The 20,340-nt window shown below is 44.8% G+C and overlaps 1 protein-coding gene across 14 annotated transcripts in view; it reads right to left on the reverse strand.

Annotated features, from left to right (window-relative positions):
- The window catches only part of LOC145393515 (uncharacterized), a 1,158,665-nt gene that overhangs the window by 264,835 nt on the left and 873,490 nt on the right, over positions 1–20,340 (reverse strand). For 2 of the 14 annotated variants that reach the window (XM_080267663.1, XM_080267657.1), the window contains exon 1: positions 2,847–3,395. The exons of the other annotated variants lie outside the window; for them this stretch is intronic. In XM_080267663.1, the coding sequence (XP_080123789.1) occupies positions 2,847–2,907 (61 nt within the window). In that variant the 5' untranslated portion in view covers positions 2,908–3,395. Of the gene's footprint in view, positions 1–2,846; positions 3,396–20,340 lie in introns of those variants that run through there. 14 annotated transcript variants of the gene reach the window in all.

Below are 20,340 nucleotides of genomic sequence, written 5' to 3' on the forward strand. Positions count from 1 at the left end.
TCTGTTCACTTTATCTAGGCAAAAACAAAACAAAAAATCCCATCCCCCCATCTTTAATGCTAAGCCAGAATATCACTAGAATATGATGCTAGTCACGAAGAAGTGTTATAGAAAGGATGCAGAGCCATAGCACTGTCTTAATCTGCCACTAAGCTACAGGAAATAAGCTGCAAAAAGACAAAAATCGCCTAGTTGAAGGGAAGGAACCAGAATTATATAATACATGATATTTTTTTGCAATTTTTCTCCTGTCAAAACACATACATGTTTAAAAGTGACAATGCTATGAACACAAATGCAAATCCCTCCACCAAACGGCAGGTGTGAAACTGATTCTAAAATAATACAGGTTGATTTCAGTCAAGTAACATAGGGAAATACTGTATCACGGCAAACTCTACTCTTTCACGTCCCACGAAGCTCAGAAGCGTGTTATATCAATGGCAGGAAAGTGTGTACGAGTGCATTACCACTGAAGGTGATGTGACTCTCCCGTATTTCGCTATGTAACCTGACTTTTGTACCAGACTGTAAGCAATGGTGCAGTGTGAGGGAGGGAGGGAAGAAGTGAGGTTTTGAAGTGAGCTTTTGCATCACACTGTGGCCCATGTTCTCTCCTGTAATGAGACTCCTAACACCACTTCCTTAGTGACTTATTTTTGGATATAGTTGGTTAATATCCTTTCGTAATTTATGCACAGTATGGCGATACTGGAAGGATTTACGAAACAGAAGAGGACAGTAAGGTGTAGTAAGAAAATAAATCGCCTAGGAAAAGGGATATGGCTGGTCAATATCCTTTTGTATGTAATTTATGCAGAGTATGGCGAAACTAAAAGGATTTACAAGACACAGAAGGGGACAGTAGGGTGTAATATGCAAAGTAAATCGCTTAGGAAAAGGTGTTAGGGAGCTTCCTTAACCGACAAGAATACGGTCCTATATACAACGGTGAAGTGTGAGGGAAGCAGGGAGGGAAGAAGTGAGCTTTTGAATCACACTATAATACAAAGGTGATGTGTGAGGCAGAGCGGGAAGAAGTGAGCTTTTGAATCACACTATACAAAAAGGTGAAGTGTGAGAGAGGGCGGGATGAAGTGAGCTTTTAAATCACACTATATAAAAAGATGGAGTGTGAGAGAGGGCGGGAAGAAGTGAGCTTTTAAATCACACTATATAAAAAGGTGGAGTGTGAGAGAGGGCGGGAAGAAGAATTAAGCTTGGGAAGAAGTGACCATTTGAATCACATTATATAAAAAAGTGAAGTGTGAGAGAGGGCGAGAAGAAGAAGTGAGCTTTGAATCACACTATATACAAAGGTGAAGTGTCAGGGAAGGCAGGGAGGGAAGGAAGAAGTGTGTGTGTGTGTGTGTGTGTGTGTGTGTGTGTGTGTGTGTGTGTGTGTGTGTGTGTGTGTGTGTGTGTGTGTGTGTGTGTGTGTGTGTGTGTGTGTGTGTGTGTGTGTGTGTGTGTGTGTGTGTGTGTGTGTGTGTGTGTGTGTGTGTGTGTGTGTGTGTGTGTGTGTGTGTGTGTGTGTGTGTGTGTGTGTGTGTGTGTGTGTGTGTGTGTGTGTGTGTGTGTGTGTGTGTGTGTGTGTGTGTGTGTGTGTGTGTGTGTGTGTGTGTGTGTGTGTGTGTGTGTGTGTGTGTGTGTGTGTGTGTGTGTGTGTGTGTGTGTGTGTGTGTGTGTGTGTGTGTGTGTGTGTGTGTGTGTGTGTGTGTGTGTGTGTGTGTGTGTGTGTGTGTGTGTGTGGTTGCAATGCAGTGCCCGAACCTCCTGCCTGACTCGTGCCGGAACCTCACAATCAGCCATTAATTTTCAGCCGGCTGCCCAGGACCACTGCACTGCCACACTCACCATCTTAGTCTGGCTGGCACAGGAGGCTTCGTTGCACCTCTTCCTTAGCGATTTTTTCTGTAGTTTGTCCCTTTAATAATGCCGGCGGTTTAATTTGTAGTTTGTACCTTTAACAATACCGCCTTGGCGATTTAATTTGTAGTCTGTCCGTTTAACAATACCTCTTTGGCGATTTAATTTGTAGTTTGTCCCTTTAATACCTCCTTGGCGATTTAAAATGTCGTTTGTCCCTTTAATAATACCTCCTTGGCGATTTAATTTGTAGTTTGTCCCTTTAATAATACCTCCTTGGCGATTTAATTTGTAGTTTGTCCCTTTAATAATACCTCCTTGGCGATTTAATTTGTAGTTTGTCCCTTTAATAATACCGCCTTGGCGATTTAATTTGCAGTTTGTCCTTTAACAATAACTCCTTGGCGATTTAATTTGCAGTCTGTCCCTTTAATAATACCTCCTTGGCGATCTAATTTGTAGTTTGCCCCTTTAAAAATACCCTGTGTTTTATTCATATCTCTTTAAAATCGACGCAGAATCAAGAAAAACAAGAAGATATCGAAGTTTAAAGTGCATAATAACAAACTTCCCTATGAGCTACTTATACCGTTTCAACAAACACACTGATGAATAACACAGAAGAGGACAGTGATGTGTATAACGTGCAACATAAAATCGTTAATGAAGATCAGTAATATATATCAGGATAATGAGGTGTGGTGTGCAAAATAAATCGCTAATGAGGAGGTGTTATGGAAATATCTGAAGCCACTTACAATACAACCTTCCCCATCTCTGCATCCCTGAATGAATGAATGAGTAAACGGATGAACGAATGAATGAATGAACGAACAAATGGATATATGAATAAATGAATGAATGAATGAACGAATGAACAAACAAATGGATAAATGAATGAATGAATGAATGAACGAATGAATGAATCAATGAATCAAGGAAGGAAGGAAAGAAGGAAGGACTGCCTTCTGTCTTACCTTTGACGGCGTTGGTGAAACATCCCGTGAAGGGCGTGGTGAACCAGCATGAGGACAGCATGATCCCGTGCTGGCGGCGCCCCTAGAGGCTGCACCACCTTCACTAGACGACAACTTCACTAGTCAAGTCCCAGTACGCGTGGAGGGTGGTGTGGCGCCTGGTGTGATCTGGTGTGGTATGCTGTGGTATGATATATGCGTGGTGGTGGAGCGGGCTCTGTGGTGCGGTAAGCTAAAGGTGGGTATGTGGTGTGATATTGGCTATGGTGTGGTGGTGGTTGTGTATGGTAGGGGCAGATGTGTGGTGTGGTATAATTTGCTATGAGCGAGAGTGGTGTGGTATGCTGTGGTGTGGGTCCTGGTGTGGGTGTGACGCGGCCTAACAGTCAATACCAGGAGCGGCAGGCTGGCACCTACACCAGCATTGCGCCGCGGCACTCACTACACTGTTTCACCGTCCCTCCACGCCACGACACGGCAAATCACGGGGCACTGATAACAAAACACTGGGGCGACCACTGCTCTTCACTGCACAATCCATCCAGATCTTATCACTAAAAAAGCACCCAAAACCTGTTATTATCACAGCAGTATAACACGATCCATCCACAGCTTATCACGAAAAACACCAAAAGGGCACAATCCATCCAGAGCTTATCACTACACCACCAATAACCTGTACTATCAATGCAGTATAACACCAGAACTTGTATTATCACTGCGGTATAACACAATACATCCAGTTCTTATCACGAAAACCACCAAAATAACATAATCCATCCAGTTCTTATCACGAAAACCACCAAAATAACACAATCCATCCAGAGCTAATCAGTAAAAACACCAGAACATAACACAATCCACATCACCTAAAACATCAAAAACCTATATATAATCACTGCGGTATATCTCCTACCTCATTAAACATCGATTACTGCAGATTGTCTTTAAGGGGAAGATTAAGCCTGAGAACTAGAGCTGACACGACAACATTAGGGGCGGCTTCTCCTCACAAAACAATCCATCCACACATCATAGACAAGCGTTATTACTGTTCTATTATCCCTCACAATATCAACATCGATTACTGTGGGTTACGTTCTTGGGGAAAACTGGGACTTAGAAGAAAATTGTCTGCCTTAATGACCCCCCCCCCCACAGTCGATACGCATTACTCGACGTCTTCTCATTCCTCCCCAGCACAGCACAGCAGGATAAGGCAGACTGTGAGGCTTTGATGTGGGACCTCTCAAATCTAGTCCAATGTCCAGTTCAAGGTTTGTATAGATCTCAGCCCAGTACAGTCCAACTCACCGGCTTATACCTACACCACCACTATACACTCAATATGCTCACTCCAATTACCCACACTCGCCGGCTTATACCAACACCATCACTACACACACTCACAAACCTCCTCTGCTCACTCTAACTACCCAAACTAGCCGGCTTATACCAACACCACAACTACACACACTCACAACCCCATATGCTCACTCCGACTACCCACACTCGCCGGCTTACACCAACACCACCACTACACACACTCACAACCTCCTCTGCTCACTCAAACTACCCACACTCGCCGGCTTATACCAACATCACTACACACACTCACAACCCCATATGCTCACTCCAACTACCCAAACTATCCGGCTTATACACACACATCACTACACACACTCACAACCCCATATGCTCACTCCGACTACCCGCACTCGCCGGCTTATACCAAAAACATCACTACACTTATACCAACACCACCAATACACAACCCCCTCTGCTCACTCCAAATACCCATACAATACTCGCTCCCCAAACCAACTACCAGGTAATGAAAATAATAACAACAGCGACTCGCAAAACAAACAGCAACTCGCGATACCAACACCTTCTCACGACACCAACACGCGATACTAAAAATCATTCGCGAGATTAGAGTCACTCGCTATTACATATACCTCGCCATGCAAACAGGAACTCGCGATACAAACAGAACTCGCGATACTAGAGTCACTCGCGATTACTAACAGCTGACGATAGGAAGAGCCTCTCGCGACTCCGACAGCCACTAGCGACTGGGATGGCTTCTCGCGCGGCACTGAGAGGCGGCCACCAGGGACGCGAACAAACACCGTGGCGACAGTGACAGGATCTCTCTCTCTCTCTCTCTCCACCACGTCTCAGGTGCCACACTCACACCATCCCTCCACCATTTTTTTTTTCTTTTTTTTTATGGAGGCTTGATGAATCACTCTTTCCTCCAGGTCCCTCCCTCCCTCTCCCCCTTTCCCTTCACCCCCCCCTCTCTCTCCCCCTATCTCTTCACCGCCTCCCTCTCGCCCTCCATCCATCCCTCCGTCTCTCATCCAAAGCCCCCCTTCCTCTCCACATTCTTTTATCTCTCCAACCTCCTCCTCCTACTCTCTCCAAACTTTACTTCGCATCTTTCTCTCTTTCCTCAACTACTCTTTCCCTTTCTCTTATTTTTCCCTCCTCCCTTCCCTCCCTCTCCTACAATCAAATCCACCCTCCCATCTCCTTCCCCATCCCTCACCTTCCCTTCCTTTTATTTTTCCATGATTTCTCTCGTCCTTTTGTCACTATCCACACTTCCCTCCCCCTTCCACTTCTCCTCCCTCCATCTCCCTCTCTCCCTCTCCCTCCCTCATCCTCCTCTCTCCTCTTTACTTCTGCATCTTTCCTCTCCATCCTCCCCTTCTTTCACACAACTTTAAACTCCCCTCGTCTCTCCTCCCCTCCCCTCCCCTCCCCTCCCCTCCTCTCCTCTCCTCTTCTCTCCTCTTCTGAATCCCGGAAGTGTTCGTGCTGATCATTACGAAAAAGAAAAAAAACAGAAAAAAAGGAAAAGGAATTAGCGTGTAAAATATCGAGTCAAAAACCAGATCAGACAAAGTTAACGGGCGTGTAAACTAAATGCTCAGGTACACACACACACACACACACACACACACACACACACACAAACACACACACACACACAGGCATGAGTTAGTATCACAAAAACGCACATTCTGATTCGCAATACATACACAAAGTAAATAAATAAATAAAAACTAGAAATCACACGCTTCCCCTCACAGAAAAAGCTTCCGTCGTAAAATAAATCACAAACAATTTAATTCAGTCGATAATACACATCATTTCGATTTATCTGTGTGTGTGTGTGTGTGTGTGTGTGTGTGTGTGTGTGTGTGTGTGTGTGTGTGTGTGTACTTCAGACCATCCAACAATCATGTACAACTTAGTTTTGACGCTCACGGTCCATGAAACAGATAACAGTAACTTACGCTTGGACAGTATCAATCTATGTCTATCTATCTATATCGATCTATCTATCTACATATACAGAGATAATAATAATAATAATAATAATAATAATAATAATAAAATGAGAAGAAAAAAAAGAGAAAGAAAAAACTGAAGAAGCCAGTCAGGTATCGGTAGCAGACAGCTCTCACGACCCCCCCCCCTCCCCTATCATCTCCCCTTCCCCCCACCATGCTAAATTTTATTACACCTTCCCCCTCCCCCCTCCCTGTGTCGGTGTCGCCCCCTCCTCTCCCTTCTCTACTCCTCTTCCTCTCTCTCTCTCTTGGCAGTCCTTCCGTCATAAACCCCCGAACTGTCGCCTCCTCCGCTGCCTCTCACATAAAACCATAAACCAATCCTAAGCCTCAATCATCACTAGGGGAGACTCACGGGATCACACCTCCCTCCCTCCAACCCTTATCTCCCTCTCCGACTCTCCCGTCCCCTCCTTCAAACTCTACTGTCCTCCCTTTCTAACTATCCTGTCCTCCTCCCCCTCTCTCCAACCAGACTAACTCTCCTTCCCTCCCTCCTCTCCATCTAATTCTTCTGCGCTGCCTCCCTTTTCAACTCTCCTCCCTCCCTTTATCTCTCAAACTCTCCTGCTGCCTCTATCCCTTCCTCTCTTAACTTTCCTGCTCCTCTATCCTTCTCCTCTACCTCCAACTCACCTGTTCTCTCTCCTCTCCCCTTCTCCTACCCCCCCCCTCTTCTCTCTCTCTAACTCCTGCCTTGTCAATCCTCTTCTGCTCTCCTCTTCAACCTCCCTTCCCACCAACTCTGCTTTCCTCCCACTCTCCTTCCTGTCTCCAGCTCTCTCTTTCTTCCCTCTCCAACTCCCCTTTCTTTCTCCCTCCAACTCTACCTTCGTCCCTCTCCAACTCTCTTTTCCTTCTCCCTCCAACTCTCTTTTCCCTGCCCCTTCAGCTTTCTCATTTTCCCTCTCTTACTCTCTTTTCTTTCCTCTCCAACTCTCTTTTCTATCCCCGCCCCCACCTCTCTCTTTTCCTTCCCCTCGAACTCTCCTCCCTCCCTCCAATTCTACCTCCCTCCCTCCCCCCATATCAAGGAAGGTAACGGTGAGGCAGGCTGTGGAGGGCTGGGTACATGCCTACAAGATGGCACAGCAACACCACCACATCCTCGCATTCCATCACAACCCTCACTCCCGCTACGCAACCCACAATGTTCTCTTTTACCATTCTCCGTATTTTTTTCCTACTATTCTACGTATTTTTTCCCCGTTTCCTGTACATTCAGTCCACTACAGAAGAGCACAGACAAAAATAAAATGTTCCTAGCTTTATCTGGGCCATAATAATAATAATAATAATAACTAATGACAAATGGTGCATAGTTTTGACCTATTTTACGCATATTCAGTCCATAAAACGAACCCCACACACACACACACACACACACACACACACACCAAGCAACACATACCCCATAATCTCGAGCCATTTTCACCCACAATTCATCAAAATAAAAAAAAAGCAGAGGGGAAAAAAAAAATGCACCCTGACGAATGCTCTTCACGCCAGAACGATGACGCTGACTTCCCGAACTTCACCTCCTAGGCACCCCAAACTCAGCATCTCGGCAGGAAAGTCAGCAACCTTGAGAGATCTGACGTACATTCTGCGCACTACGTATCTATCCGCAGTATCTCCATTTATCTATTGCGCACGAGACTGTCTACCTATCCACAGTATGTACCAGCCTACCTTGCTACGTCCCACCAATCAACCTACCTACCTACCTATCTATCTATCGCACACAGGTGACTACAGTATATCTATCCAGTATTTATGTAGCTATCTATTTATCTATCTATATATCTATCGCCAAGCGCCTTAATCCCGTAATGGGTAGCCGCAAACAAATCGCCTCCATGTTAACCTGTCCTCGACCATCTGACTGCCCTTTCTCCAACTCACAGCCCCCTCTCCCATACACCTCTCCTCACCATCCTTCCATCTCACCCTCGATCTCCCTCCCTCCCTCCTAGTCAGCCTCTCATTCTCCATTCTCTCCCCACGACAATCCAAGGTAAAAGGCACTACGATCATTGTATTTCACGTCTCCATATACTCAAGAATTTTAATTTTCTAGGACACTTTGAACTTCTAATCTGAGTAAGAAAATCTTCTAATCTTCCGCCAGCTTAAACACAGACCCTCTCCCCACACAAAAAACAAGAAAAAAGAAAGGAAAAGAAAAAGAAACAAGAAGAAAGAAAAAAGGAAAAGAAAACTATGCAAAGATAAATATTTTCCACATCTGCCGGCACCTACATACTATCCAGTAGCTCTTTCCTTGATCTCGGGAACTCTGTATGATAGTAGGTAATCGTATGTAATTTACTCCGGCGATAAACGAGGCTCAAAGCGACGAATTTAAGACAGCACATTTTCTTCATACCTTCGCTCAGCTATAGAAAGTTATTTGGTATAGACTGCAGAATGTTACACTCGAGTAGCCAGCACAGAAGGTCTATAATATTGAACAATTTTACGGATTCTGAACACAAACAGAAGAGTAAAAAAAAATATATATATCAACCAGTCCAATACAGTAGAATCAAATACTGTTCACCCTGACTTTTGCTTGAACAGATGGTTAAATTATCTATCGTATCTATCGTCCGTAATATCCGGGTAGTCACCATTAAAATTCGTAATAGTGGACACTTCTTGTCCGTAATATCCGGGTAGTCACCATTAAAGTCCGTAATAGTGGACAATTTTAAATACACTCCGCGCGCAAGAGAAATGAGAAAAAAGTCGATTAAGGTAACTAATGTTTTTCACACCTGCGCGCACCTGAGTGATGTCGCACACTCCGCAGAAGGAAACGCGGCAGATGTGTTGTGGTGGGGGGAGGGGGGGTGGTGCGTGGTACTGGGGCTTGGGGAGGGGGAGGGCAGTAGGAGTCACCTCTCTCTCTCTCTCTCTCTCTCTTTACACACACACACACACACACACACACACACACACACACACACACAATCTCCCCAAACCTCATCTCACTCACTCCAACACTCCTCACCATCCCAATTCCCTGCCTACAACAGTACGGAAAATAGATCGCTACGGAAGAAATGTCACGACGCCTCCCTATGCCAATAACATTACGCTTTTCATCTGCCACTCCAGGTTTTGGTGGCACACATTCTTGCTTCGGCTGGTTAAATCGTACTTCTTCCTTGGCGATTTTTGAAGCATTTTTCACCTTGATCCTGCCCTATACGCTGCTTACGTTCTTCTAATATCGAGGTAGGTTGCATCAGTAGCGTGTTAGGTGCAAGGCATGGAGTAAATCGGCAAGGAGGAAGTGTTACGGAGCCTCCTATACACACGAGAAAGCGGTCTTTGGTCTCATACAGCCGGTCCTACTTCACGTCCCTCATAGTGACGCAGAAGGGACGGCGGAAGTGACAGGGTGCTGGTTCGGGCAATTCCCCATCACGTGGTTCTTTGCTCAAGCTACTCATTATCTATATTTATCTTCTACGTCTTGCAGAGCCACTCACCACACACACACACCACATGACGTGACGCTGAGGGGGGGGGAAGAGGAGGAGAGGTATGAGGAGGAGAGGTATCAGGGGGAGAGGGGGAGGGGATAGAAGGGAGGGGGAAGGATAGGATGGGGTCAGCAAAGGGAAAGGAAGCGATATGAAAGGAAAGGGGACAGCAGGGGAAAGGAGGGAGATGGAAGGGGGACAGTTAACGAAAGGGGAGGGAGAAAGGAAGGAAGAACGAAGGGGAAAGGGCAGGGTGGGGGGGAAGGGAAAGGAAGGGGAGGATGGAGTTAGCAGGAGAGGGGAGAAACCACAGGGAGGAGGGAACATAGAACACGAGAACATAAGAACAAAGAATAACTGCAGTAGGGCGGTTGGTCCATGCTAGGCAGCTCTAGATGAGTAACTGAACTACTGGAATGAGATAAGGACAGCAGCGAAGGCTCTCCGCAGAGGGGATGGGGGAGGCAGCAGGGGGATCATCAAGGTAAGAGGGAAAGCAGGGGAAGGAAGGGAGTTATGGAGATAAAAGAGGAAAAAGGCATGTGGGAAGGAAAAGCAGGGGGACTGGGGGGGAAGGGGTACAGCAGAGGTGGGGAGGACAGAAGGAAAGCGGGGAGAAAGGGGGAGGGAGTTAACAAGCCACGTGTGAGGGGTGACTTGCAGGAGGGGGGGGGCGGGATGTTATTGTGGGGGTGAGGGGGTGTAAGGGCGTTTGCTTGTGGTAGGGTAGGGTGGGGGGGACTGGGGTAAATGGCAGCGTGTACAGGTAAAACAATGCTAACCACCCCAGCCCCACCTCCTCTTGTTCCACGACACATTCCATCGCGCAGGAAATAACACATTAGATTGTATGGGAGGCCTCGTGGCAACTCTCCCTTATTGATTTATTTTCCCTCTGACACTTTACTTTTCTTGTTTGTTTTTATATCTAATTATGCAGAAAAAATCGCGAGAGGAAGTGTTACGAAATCTCCAGAGCCCCTTACTGTACGAAATTAAACGGAACGATAGATAAATATAACCAAACAACAGAGGAGATTGATACATAATTACAACGAAACTGCTGCGATGAATATATAAAAAAAAAATATTCATCTACAAAATGAAAACCAAATCTAGCACAACAATACATCAGATTCTTGAGATTCGAGGTTAATACTAAACACACACACACACACACACACACACACACACACACAAAACAGATATCCAGTGAAGTATTGGTAATGACTGGATATGGTAAAAACTCACACTGCAAGTAAATACAAGTGGACGAACAGCAAGGAAATATAAGTGTATTAACAGAGAGAACACTCCCTTCCAAATGAAATACTGCACGCCTACGAGATCAACCACCACCACCACAACTACCACAAACACCACCACAAACCAGATTCCCAGGGCGATGGTTATGGCGGCGGTGACTGGAGAAGGTTTTGGCGGTAAAGAATGTGAGAAATTTTACGATCAACTCCTTCAACGCGATGACGTCTTTTTCAGCATTCGCTAATACGAGAGAGAGAGAGAGAGAGAGAGAATCAGCGCCGATGTTGTGGCAGTGAGCTGAGAAGGGTTTACGGTAAATACTAATACAGTGAGTGACTTCCGGGTGGCGGGGTGGGAAGTGAGGCAGGGTGGAGGTGTGTAATTACGCTCGAACAGCCTCACAGGTAGGAGATGCGTCAGCCGGAGGATAGGGTGGGAGGGAGGGGAGGGGAGGGAAATGCAGTGAAGGAGAGAGGGAGGGATATGCAGTGAAGAAGAGAAGGAGGGAAGTGCAGCGAAGGAGGGAGGGAAGTGCGGCGAAGGAAGGGCGAAGGCAGATGCTAGGAGGGATGGCAATGCAGTGAAGGAGGGTGGGAAGGAGAGAAGGAGGTATGCTCTCAACAATCATCACATAACCAAACAATTTCCATACTTCTGTCCCAGTCTTATGTTTCACCGCCTGTGCTGTCTCTCTGTCCTACCCTCCTGCACCACACCACCGTTTGCGCCCTTCTCTCTCTCTCTCTCTCTCTCTCTCTCTCTCTCTCTCTCTCTCTCTCTCTCTCGGCTGCAGATAGAGAGCAAGGCAGGAGGGTGGAGCGGTACGATAACTTGGCTCAAACAATGTAAACAAACCCTTCCTGTCATTATCAAGCGCCTGCAGCCGGGAAGTTATCTCGCAATCCACCGTTTTGCCAGGAAGGGGAGAGGGGAAAGGGGGGGAGAGGAGAAAGGAGGGGAGAGAGGAACGGGGAGGGAGAAAGGAAAGAGAAGGGGAGGGAAAAGAAGAGGGAGAGGGGAATGAAGAGAGTGAGGGAAAAATTAGGGGAGATAGGAAAGAAAGGGGAGTGGGGGAAAGAGGAGGGAGGGGGAAAAGAAGAGAGGAGGGGGAAAGAAGAGGGGGAATGGAAAAAGGAGGGGGAGGACGAAAAGAGAAAGTAGGAAAAATGATTAAGTAAATGAAGTATGAGAGGTGTAAGGGAGAAAAAAATGAAAGGAGGAAAGAAATGGGACGAAAGGGATGAAAAGGGGAGAGAGAGAGAGAGAGAGAGAGAGAGAGAGAGAGAGAGAGAATGGAAGTGGACAACGGGGTCGACAAATGAGATATTAGATGTGCAAGGGAGAAAGAGCTAGGAAAAGTAAATGGAAGGACGAAGAGGAGGAAGAAGATGATGAAGAGGAGGAAGAAGATGATGAAGAGGAGGAAGAAGAAGATGAAGAGGAAAAGGTGGAAGGAGCAGGAGTCAATGAGTTGTGAGAGGGCCTAGAGTGTGAGAGAGAAATATGGAGGTGGGGGGGAAGGATTAAAAGGGAAGAAAGAGAGACATGGCAGAGTATGAAAGAATCGATTGGGCTGGGGAAAGGAGGGCTGAACCATCAATCATCACCATCATCATCATCGCAATGGTAATAGAGCACCGGGTCCCATAATTACAGACCATCTTAGGCATCACTTGTTCTTAAGACTGTTTGTGTATACCTTCACCCACACAGCCACCAAACACTTCGAAACCAAATTAAACTGAAAAATAAACATGAAAACATCAGAAAAACTAAATGACTTCTGATACGAGGAACCTAGTAAGGATCTCTGTCTATCCAGCAAACTTAAATGGGTCGTTGGTATATATAATGAATTTTTAACTTTATATTTTGCTTCCAAATACACAGTCGCCACAGAAAACTTTCACATTTAAAGTTCCATTGCAATTTATTCACTACTAAACCTGAACTCCTCCTCCTATACCCTTCTCATTCTAACCTGGCCTAGAATTGCCATCTCCATCTTGACTGTGGAGTTGTAACAATAAACTGATGCTGAAATATCAGGCTAGTCACGAAGAAGTGCTACAGAATGGATACTGGAAAGGCAATATTGTTAGTGTTGTCTTTTTCTGCAATTTGAGCATCGTGAAATAGGCCCCAGGAGACGAAAATCTATGCCAAATTATAGTAGAAGGAGTATAGGAAGCACACTACTTCGCTGACAGGTGACACACACACACACACACACAACTGCACTTCTCATCACGTTCAGCTTTACTTCTACATAACCCGTTCATTACCGCGGAAATTATTCAAACATTTCCCCACATGAAAGGAAAGATTTTTTTTTTTCATCACGTCCAGCACATTACACACTCACCACACAGGAGAAATTTCATACATCTCCCAACACGTCTACCTCAACTTCCACAATGCACATTCATCATAAAAATCTCGTTCATTTCTCCACATTACATATATATTACGACAGAGACATTTTCAAACCTTTCTCATCACGTCCAAAACTAGCTTCCACATTACACAAAAACAACACCAAACCACAGCAACAAAAACACACCTCCCATACACCTCACCACAATCCTCACACACTTGTACACAAAAACAACAACAAACCATAACAACAAACACACACTTCCCATACACTTCACCACACTTCTCATACACCTTTTTCACCACATTACACTTTCATGAAAATAAAAAATAATAAAAAAATCTCTTGGAACCCCCTCCCCCTAAACAAGTCCTGCTCAACGCCTTCCTTACGTCCGCATACGTAACTTCTTAAGAGCCAAACTTTTCGTATCTAAGGAAAGTTGCGTCTGCGTGAGAAGTTTAACGTTTGTATGAAATTACGCTTCTTCACTTTCTTAAATCAGCAGCGTCAGAAAATTCTCTCTCTCTCTCTCTCAAGTGATGTCATTAGGCCATTTAGAGAGTCGTCACTGTAGGGAAGACTCACAAAAATAAGAAAGGAGGAGAAAGAGAGAGAGAGAGAGAGAGAGAGAGAGAGAGAGAGAGAGAGAGAGAGAGAGAGAGAGAGACTGTGTGTGTGTGTGTGTGTGTGTGTGTGTGTGTGTGTGTGTGTGTGTGTGTTTTATGCAAGGAAGAAGGAACCCAAGGCCAGTAACAAAAATGCAGAACAGGTGACAGATGACAGAAGGCAACATAGCTGAGGAAGGAGAGAGAAAAGAAAGAAAGAGAGAGAGCTGAAAGATAGCAAGTGTCTGCAACAAAATAGCAAGACAGACGGACAGACGGTATGTGGAAAATCTTTAAATATTATAAGACCATGGAAATGAGGGAAAGAAAGTTACAACAGGACATAAAAGTCAGGTGAGAAAAAAGGCACAATAGACGAAAAGCGATAATAAAAGCTAAAAGATATAATAAACCAACACAAGAGGCAAGCATTAAAAAGACAATTTCGTGTCCGCGTCAAGCAAGACAGCAGACAATACGTGACGAAGCAAGATTAAAAAAAAAAAATACTAATATCAAAATGGAGACAGAAGCATGGAAGAGAATAAAAGAGGAAGGAAAAAACACGTCAACAGCAAGCAAGAAGGCCGACAGTACGTGACGACGGCAAAAGCGTGACCGAACCAGAAAGCCTCGGCGCCAAACACAAGATTTCCACCTAAAGCAGCGATTCCCAAACTTTTCCCGGTCATTTCCCACATTTGCCAGGAAATATGTGCTGATTCCCCCTTCCCAATCTCGCTAAAGAATCCCCCGTCCAGATCTCGCCAAAGAGGCAAATCCTTCCCCCTCTACCTTCGTGTGTTGTTCTATGTAACTCTACATTATATGGTTATTCGCCTCCATAAAGCGGTATTTGTAACCTATAACAGTAAGAAATCAACCATTATTATCGAAATGTTTACAAAGATTTGGGGATACTTTAGAGATTTTGTATTTTTCTGTAGCATGACAATTAGCTGAGGACCAAAATTCTGACCTTACTCTAAAAGATAAATTAAAAAGTCAAGATGCATCTGGCCATAAAAACACGCCAGATCTATAACAAAAAACGCATCAGAACAGACTACTTTGGCCATATTGACTTTATCTGTCAATTTCCCCCCTCCAGGAATGTTCAAATTATACCCACCCCCCCCCAAAAAAAAAAAAAAAAAAAAAAAACTGGAACCCCTGATCTAAAAGGATGGACGATTTGGACGTAGCGCACCAAGTATAGTCTCTCTCTCTCTCTCTCTCTCTCTCTCTCTCTCTCTCTCTCTCTACAACCCCAGCACGTCATACTGATTCTATTCCTGTTCTTCCCAGACGATCTTATTCCTCTGAGGGGAGACCTTTCGAACCGCAGAAGTTGGTCACTGCCTTTCAAAAACCTCTTCAGTACGAGATCTTTCTTCAGCTGGATAAAATCGTCCAGAGATACAATAACAACAAACTAAAGAAGAATAAATAAATAAAACATGTCAAAAGATTCAACACGTTAACACGTTCACTAAAATGACGTCATATCTTATTTCACTCCTGCTACTTCCAGACGATTTTTTTATTCAATTTAAGAACGACTTAATTTTCAGAAGGGCTTAATGAATGCTCTACCTAACCCTCCCAGTCCCAAAAGAAAAAAAAAATGGTATGGGAAAAATCTAGTATATAAATAAAAAAGATATGCCAGGGGAAAAAGGTAATATATATAAACAGACGTCATGATGGTCTATAACTGTAAATCTAACCAACTCGGCTTCAGGTGTAAAGGCAGACGCGCTGGGAAAGAATCGTGATGCACATAAACGGACTCGAAGACGCGTCCTATACTCCGCGCAAACCTCGTCTCTCGTCTCCTGTGTGCGGTGTCATTCGCTTACGGTCAGGCAGATTTCGGGCGTCATGTAATTGGCGAGTCATGGAATTTGCGCGGTTTCGTGGGACTTTGCATGACTTGAACGTGATTACAAGGAAGCTGGCGACAATGAGAGAGAGAGAGAGAGAGAGAGAGAGAGAGAGAGTTTGGGGGAGGAAACTTGGGAAAATGAGTGAGATTAGCCCCATGTTTGCGTTAATTTATCCCTGTGCTCTCATGTACCCTTTTCCTTCATGGCCTTCCCTGACAACGTCCCCGTGGGTAATGGGGCTTGTACTGATGGGTAAATAATCTTTTAAAAATGGGGAAGAAGGAATGGGGAGAGCAGGAATGGGAGGAAGTTGGAATGGGAAGGACCAAGAAAGAGGGGTGCGAATGGGAAAGGAGTAGAAATGGGAAGGAGTATGAATAGGAGTAGCAGAGGATAGGAGCAGGAATGGGAGTAGGAATGGGATGGAACCTTAAAGGCTAGGATGAAATGAGGAGGAATGGGTAGAGGGAGAAAGGGAAAGGGGAATGACGAGAAATTGAGAGGAACCAGGAGATAAGACAGTATATGATGTAAAACCGGGATCTCTAAGAAGTGGAAAGAGAGAGAGAGAGAGAGAGAGAGAGAGAGAGAGAGAGAGAGAGAGAGAGAGGATGGAGTGGGGGGGAGGGCGTGAGTCATGCAGTCCTCCACACACACACACACACACACACACACACACACACACACACACACACACACACACACATTACTGCGGTCACCAGCCACACACCTCACCAGCACCAGACGTGAGCACTCAGAGCCGAGAGGAGAGGGGGGCCTAGAGAAGGGTGGTGAGCAGAGGGAGAGATGAGGGGGAAAAGAGTGTGAGGAGGGGAGAGAAGAGGGGAGAATAGTGGAGGGAGGGGAGAGGAGGGGTGAAGAGGGAAGAGAATCGGTGTCTGTACTGAAAATTAGGGAATAAAATGCTGTGAAGAATATACAAAATTAAAGCTAAGATGAAGAAGAAGAAGGAAGGACGGAGGAAAAACAGTACGGAGGAGGAGGAGGAGGAGGAAGAAGAGGAGGAGGAGGAGGAGGAGGAGGAGGAGGAGGAGGAGGAGGAGGAAGAAGAGGAGGAGGAGGAGGAGATAAATAATAGTCAGGAAGATGGAAACAATAGGCTGTGAAGGGAAAGAAGAAACGAAGCAAGAGAGAAGAAGATCAATGAATAAGTCAATTTCCCGAAGAGCTTAAAAAGATTCCCAAGCTGATTGACGTCACGATGGAAAAACTCTCTCTCTCTCTCTCTCTCTCTACCTGCCTACCTACCCATCTATCTATCTATTTGTCTGTCTGTCTATTTATTGATGTATCTATCTACCCACCTGCCTATCTATAGATTTTCCATCAAGATACGAAACTTACTCCCCGCCTCTCTCTCTCTCTCTCTCTCTCTCTCTCTCTCTCTCTCTCTCTCTCTCTCTCTCTCTCTCACAAGAAAGTAGCGGAGGCAGTCAATATCTCTTTAATTAATCTGGCACTGTGACGTTACCAGGCGAGAAAGATAAAGGAATTCGGGACGTCAAACACGCGTTCTTTACTAATAAGACACGTGACGCATTAAAGAGACGTGTTCGCAAGGGTTTAGTATGTTCGAAAGGGTTTAGTATGCTCGTAGGGGTTTAGTATGTTCGCAAGGGTTTAGTATGTTCGCAAGGGTTTAGTATGTTCGCAAGGGTTTAGTATGTTCGCAAGGGTTTAGTATGTTCGCAAGGGTTTAGTATGTTCGCACGGGTTTAGTATGTTCGCAAGGGTTTAGTATGTTCGCAAGGGTTTAGTATGTTCGCAAGGGTTTAGTATGTTCCTCAGTACCTCTTCCTTAGCGATTTATTTTCATCTTGACACGTTAATTCCACATTAAATCCTGAGTAAAATCGTCTGCTGATGGCTATAAAAAAAACGAATAATGTCATCGGACTGAAGGGGTTAGGGGCCGTATAATCTCATGGGCTTAGGAGGCTCCGTATCACCTCTTCCATCGCGATTTATTCTGCTTATGACTCATTAATATTTGCTTGTGTTTCATCTATGTATTTTTAACATCGTCTTAATACTATGCAGGAGCTAATTAATGTAGGAAACAATACAAGAAGAATCCAACATTAGGAATCCAACAAAGGAATCCAATACTATCCACACAACACAACACACAAAGCAAAGATATCCAACACTAGAGGAATACAACACTAGATGAATCCAGGAGTAAAGGAATTCAACACTAAAAGAATTCAACACGAGAATTCAACACTAAATGAATCCCACACGAGAGGAATCCAACACGAGAAGAAATCAACACTAAATGAATCCAACACATGCGGAATCTAACAGCAAAGGAATCCAACACCAGAAGAATTCAACACTAAATGAATCCAGCACGAGAGGAATCCAACACTACAGGCCAGCACATACGACCCCCCCAGGTAGACAGAGAATGTAAGGGCTGGACAGGAATCACAAGGGTCGTTCTAAGGGATTATACCATAGCGGAGAAAACGACCTCGCATGGGATGAAACGACCTGCTGAGACCGTGGAGGTGGGGGGAGAGAGAGGAGTGGGGGGGAAGGGAAGAAGGGGTGAGAGTCAAGACAGAATGGGAAGAGGAGAGGGGTGAGGGGCAAGGGAGAAGGGAGAGAGGAAGAGATAGAAGAGAAAGAGGAAAAGCATGGGAGAAAGGGGAGAAGGATGATGGAGGGGAGAAAGTGGAAGGGGGAAGGGAGGAGAACAGGGGTGAGCAGCAAGGGAGATGGGGGAGAGGAGAAGAAAGGAAAGATAAAAGGCAGAGAAAAGAGGAAGAGGAAAGATAAAAGGCAGGGAAAAGAGGACGAGAAGGATGAGGGAAGGAGAGGGGTGAAAGGGGGAAAGAGGAGAGGAAAGGGGGGAAAGGTATGGGGAGGGAAGGGAAAAATGGAGGGGAGGGGAGATAACAGAGAGAGATAATATTATGACTATCATGGCTTCAGTAATATTAAGGGCTGCATGATGGTGAGCGATGAGGGTAACAGTATAACACAGTGCATAGCATAAACAAAGATGACAGAAAAAGAAAACATAAGAAAAGTACAAAAAGTCATAGAAAAACAGGGAAAAGGTATTGGTTATTTACAGAAAATAAAAATCACGTGTTATAAAATATGAGGCTTTGGCAGTAAGAGATAAATAAGGTAAGATAACATATAAACAGAGGAATTAATACGTAAATACTCCAATTAGTCTTACCAAATATATAATTAAATCTTGGCTCATAAATTAACAATGCAAAAATACTTAATGACTCAAAATAGCTCTAATTATTACGGAAGGTATATAATTACGATAAAAACTGATAATTCGGTAAGTTTAAATTCACGCTTATGATGTCAAATAATTCAGATTAAAGTTAATAATTAAACTCATTTCCTATTTCGATCAGGGATGAACTGTATTTAATTCTAGTCCTGATCTCAATGCTGCTAATCTCAGTCCTTACTAAAACACACACACACACACACACACACACACACACACAAACCGCTAATTAAACAGTTACCCCTCCCACTCGCTCTGAGCAAAGTTATGAAGTGGGTATGCTTTGATATGCAGTGTTTAGGTCGGGAGTTGGCAGTGACTGGGTTTGCGGTGGATTGGGTTGTGGCTGGAGTGGACTGGGAGTGAGTGGCGGAGTTGGCTGTGGATTGGGAGTGAGCAGTGGAGTTGGCAGTAGACAGGGGTGAATTGGGAGCGAATAATGGAGTTGTGAATGACTAGACTGGTTGCGGTGTGTTGGTGGTAAGGACATGAGGACTGGCTATGTCGTGCTAAGAGTGGACTTGGTATGGGTGCTGTGGCTGTGTTATGAGTGGACTGGATGTGTTAGCTCTGGAATTATGGAGCGAGGAGACTGGCTTATGAATGCTGTTTGTGAGTGAATAAATGAGAGTGGCAGGTTGTGTAATAGAGACAGACTGTAAGAGGATGAGTGAGTGAGTGAGTAAAGCGGTATCTACCCTTCACGCTCAGGTAGTCACCGTCGGCCTCTCCGCTACGTGAAGAACAAGAGAGCAAACACAAAAAATATAAACGCCATTCTCTCACACACATGCACACATTCACTCACGCACAAGTACACAAGCGTTCATTCCTTACACACACACACACACACACACACACACACACATTCACTCACCGAAGTATACACGCTCACATTTCTTACATTAACACACTCACGTACACACACATATGTATTCACGCACGCACAAGTACACCCGAGCTCATTCCACACACACACACACACACACTAATGAACGTAATAACAGACCAGACACAGTAAAACAAAAGACAATGTTACAAAAATAAAGCCAATAACTAAAACAATATTACAACGAAAATGTATTATCGAAATCACCCTGATCACGTTCATTTTTTAATCATAACAGGTATTTTACTCAGGTTTAGTAAGGGGCCCTCCAACCGAACTAAATCTATTCAACCCAAGGACGCTTCTTTGTTTTTCCT

This window comes from Coenobita brevimanus, chromosome 24 (assembly GCF_032717465.1).
Source record: "Coenobita brevimanus isolate Jiangsu-jjx chromosome 24, ASM3271746v2, whole genome shotgun sequence".
Classification (NCBI taxonomy): domain Eukaryota; kingdom Metazoa; phylum Arthropoda; class Malacostraca; order Decapoda; family Coenobitidae; genus Coenobita; species Coenobita brevimanus.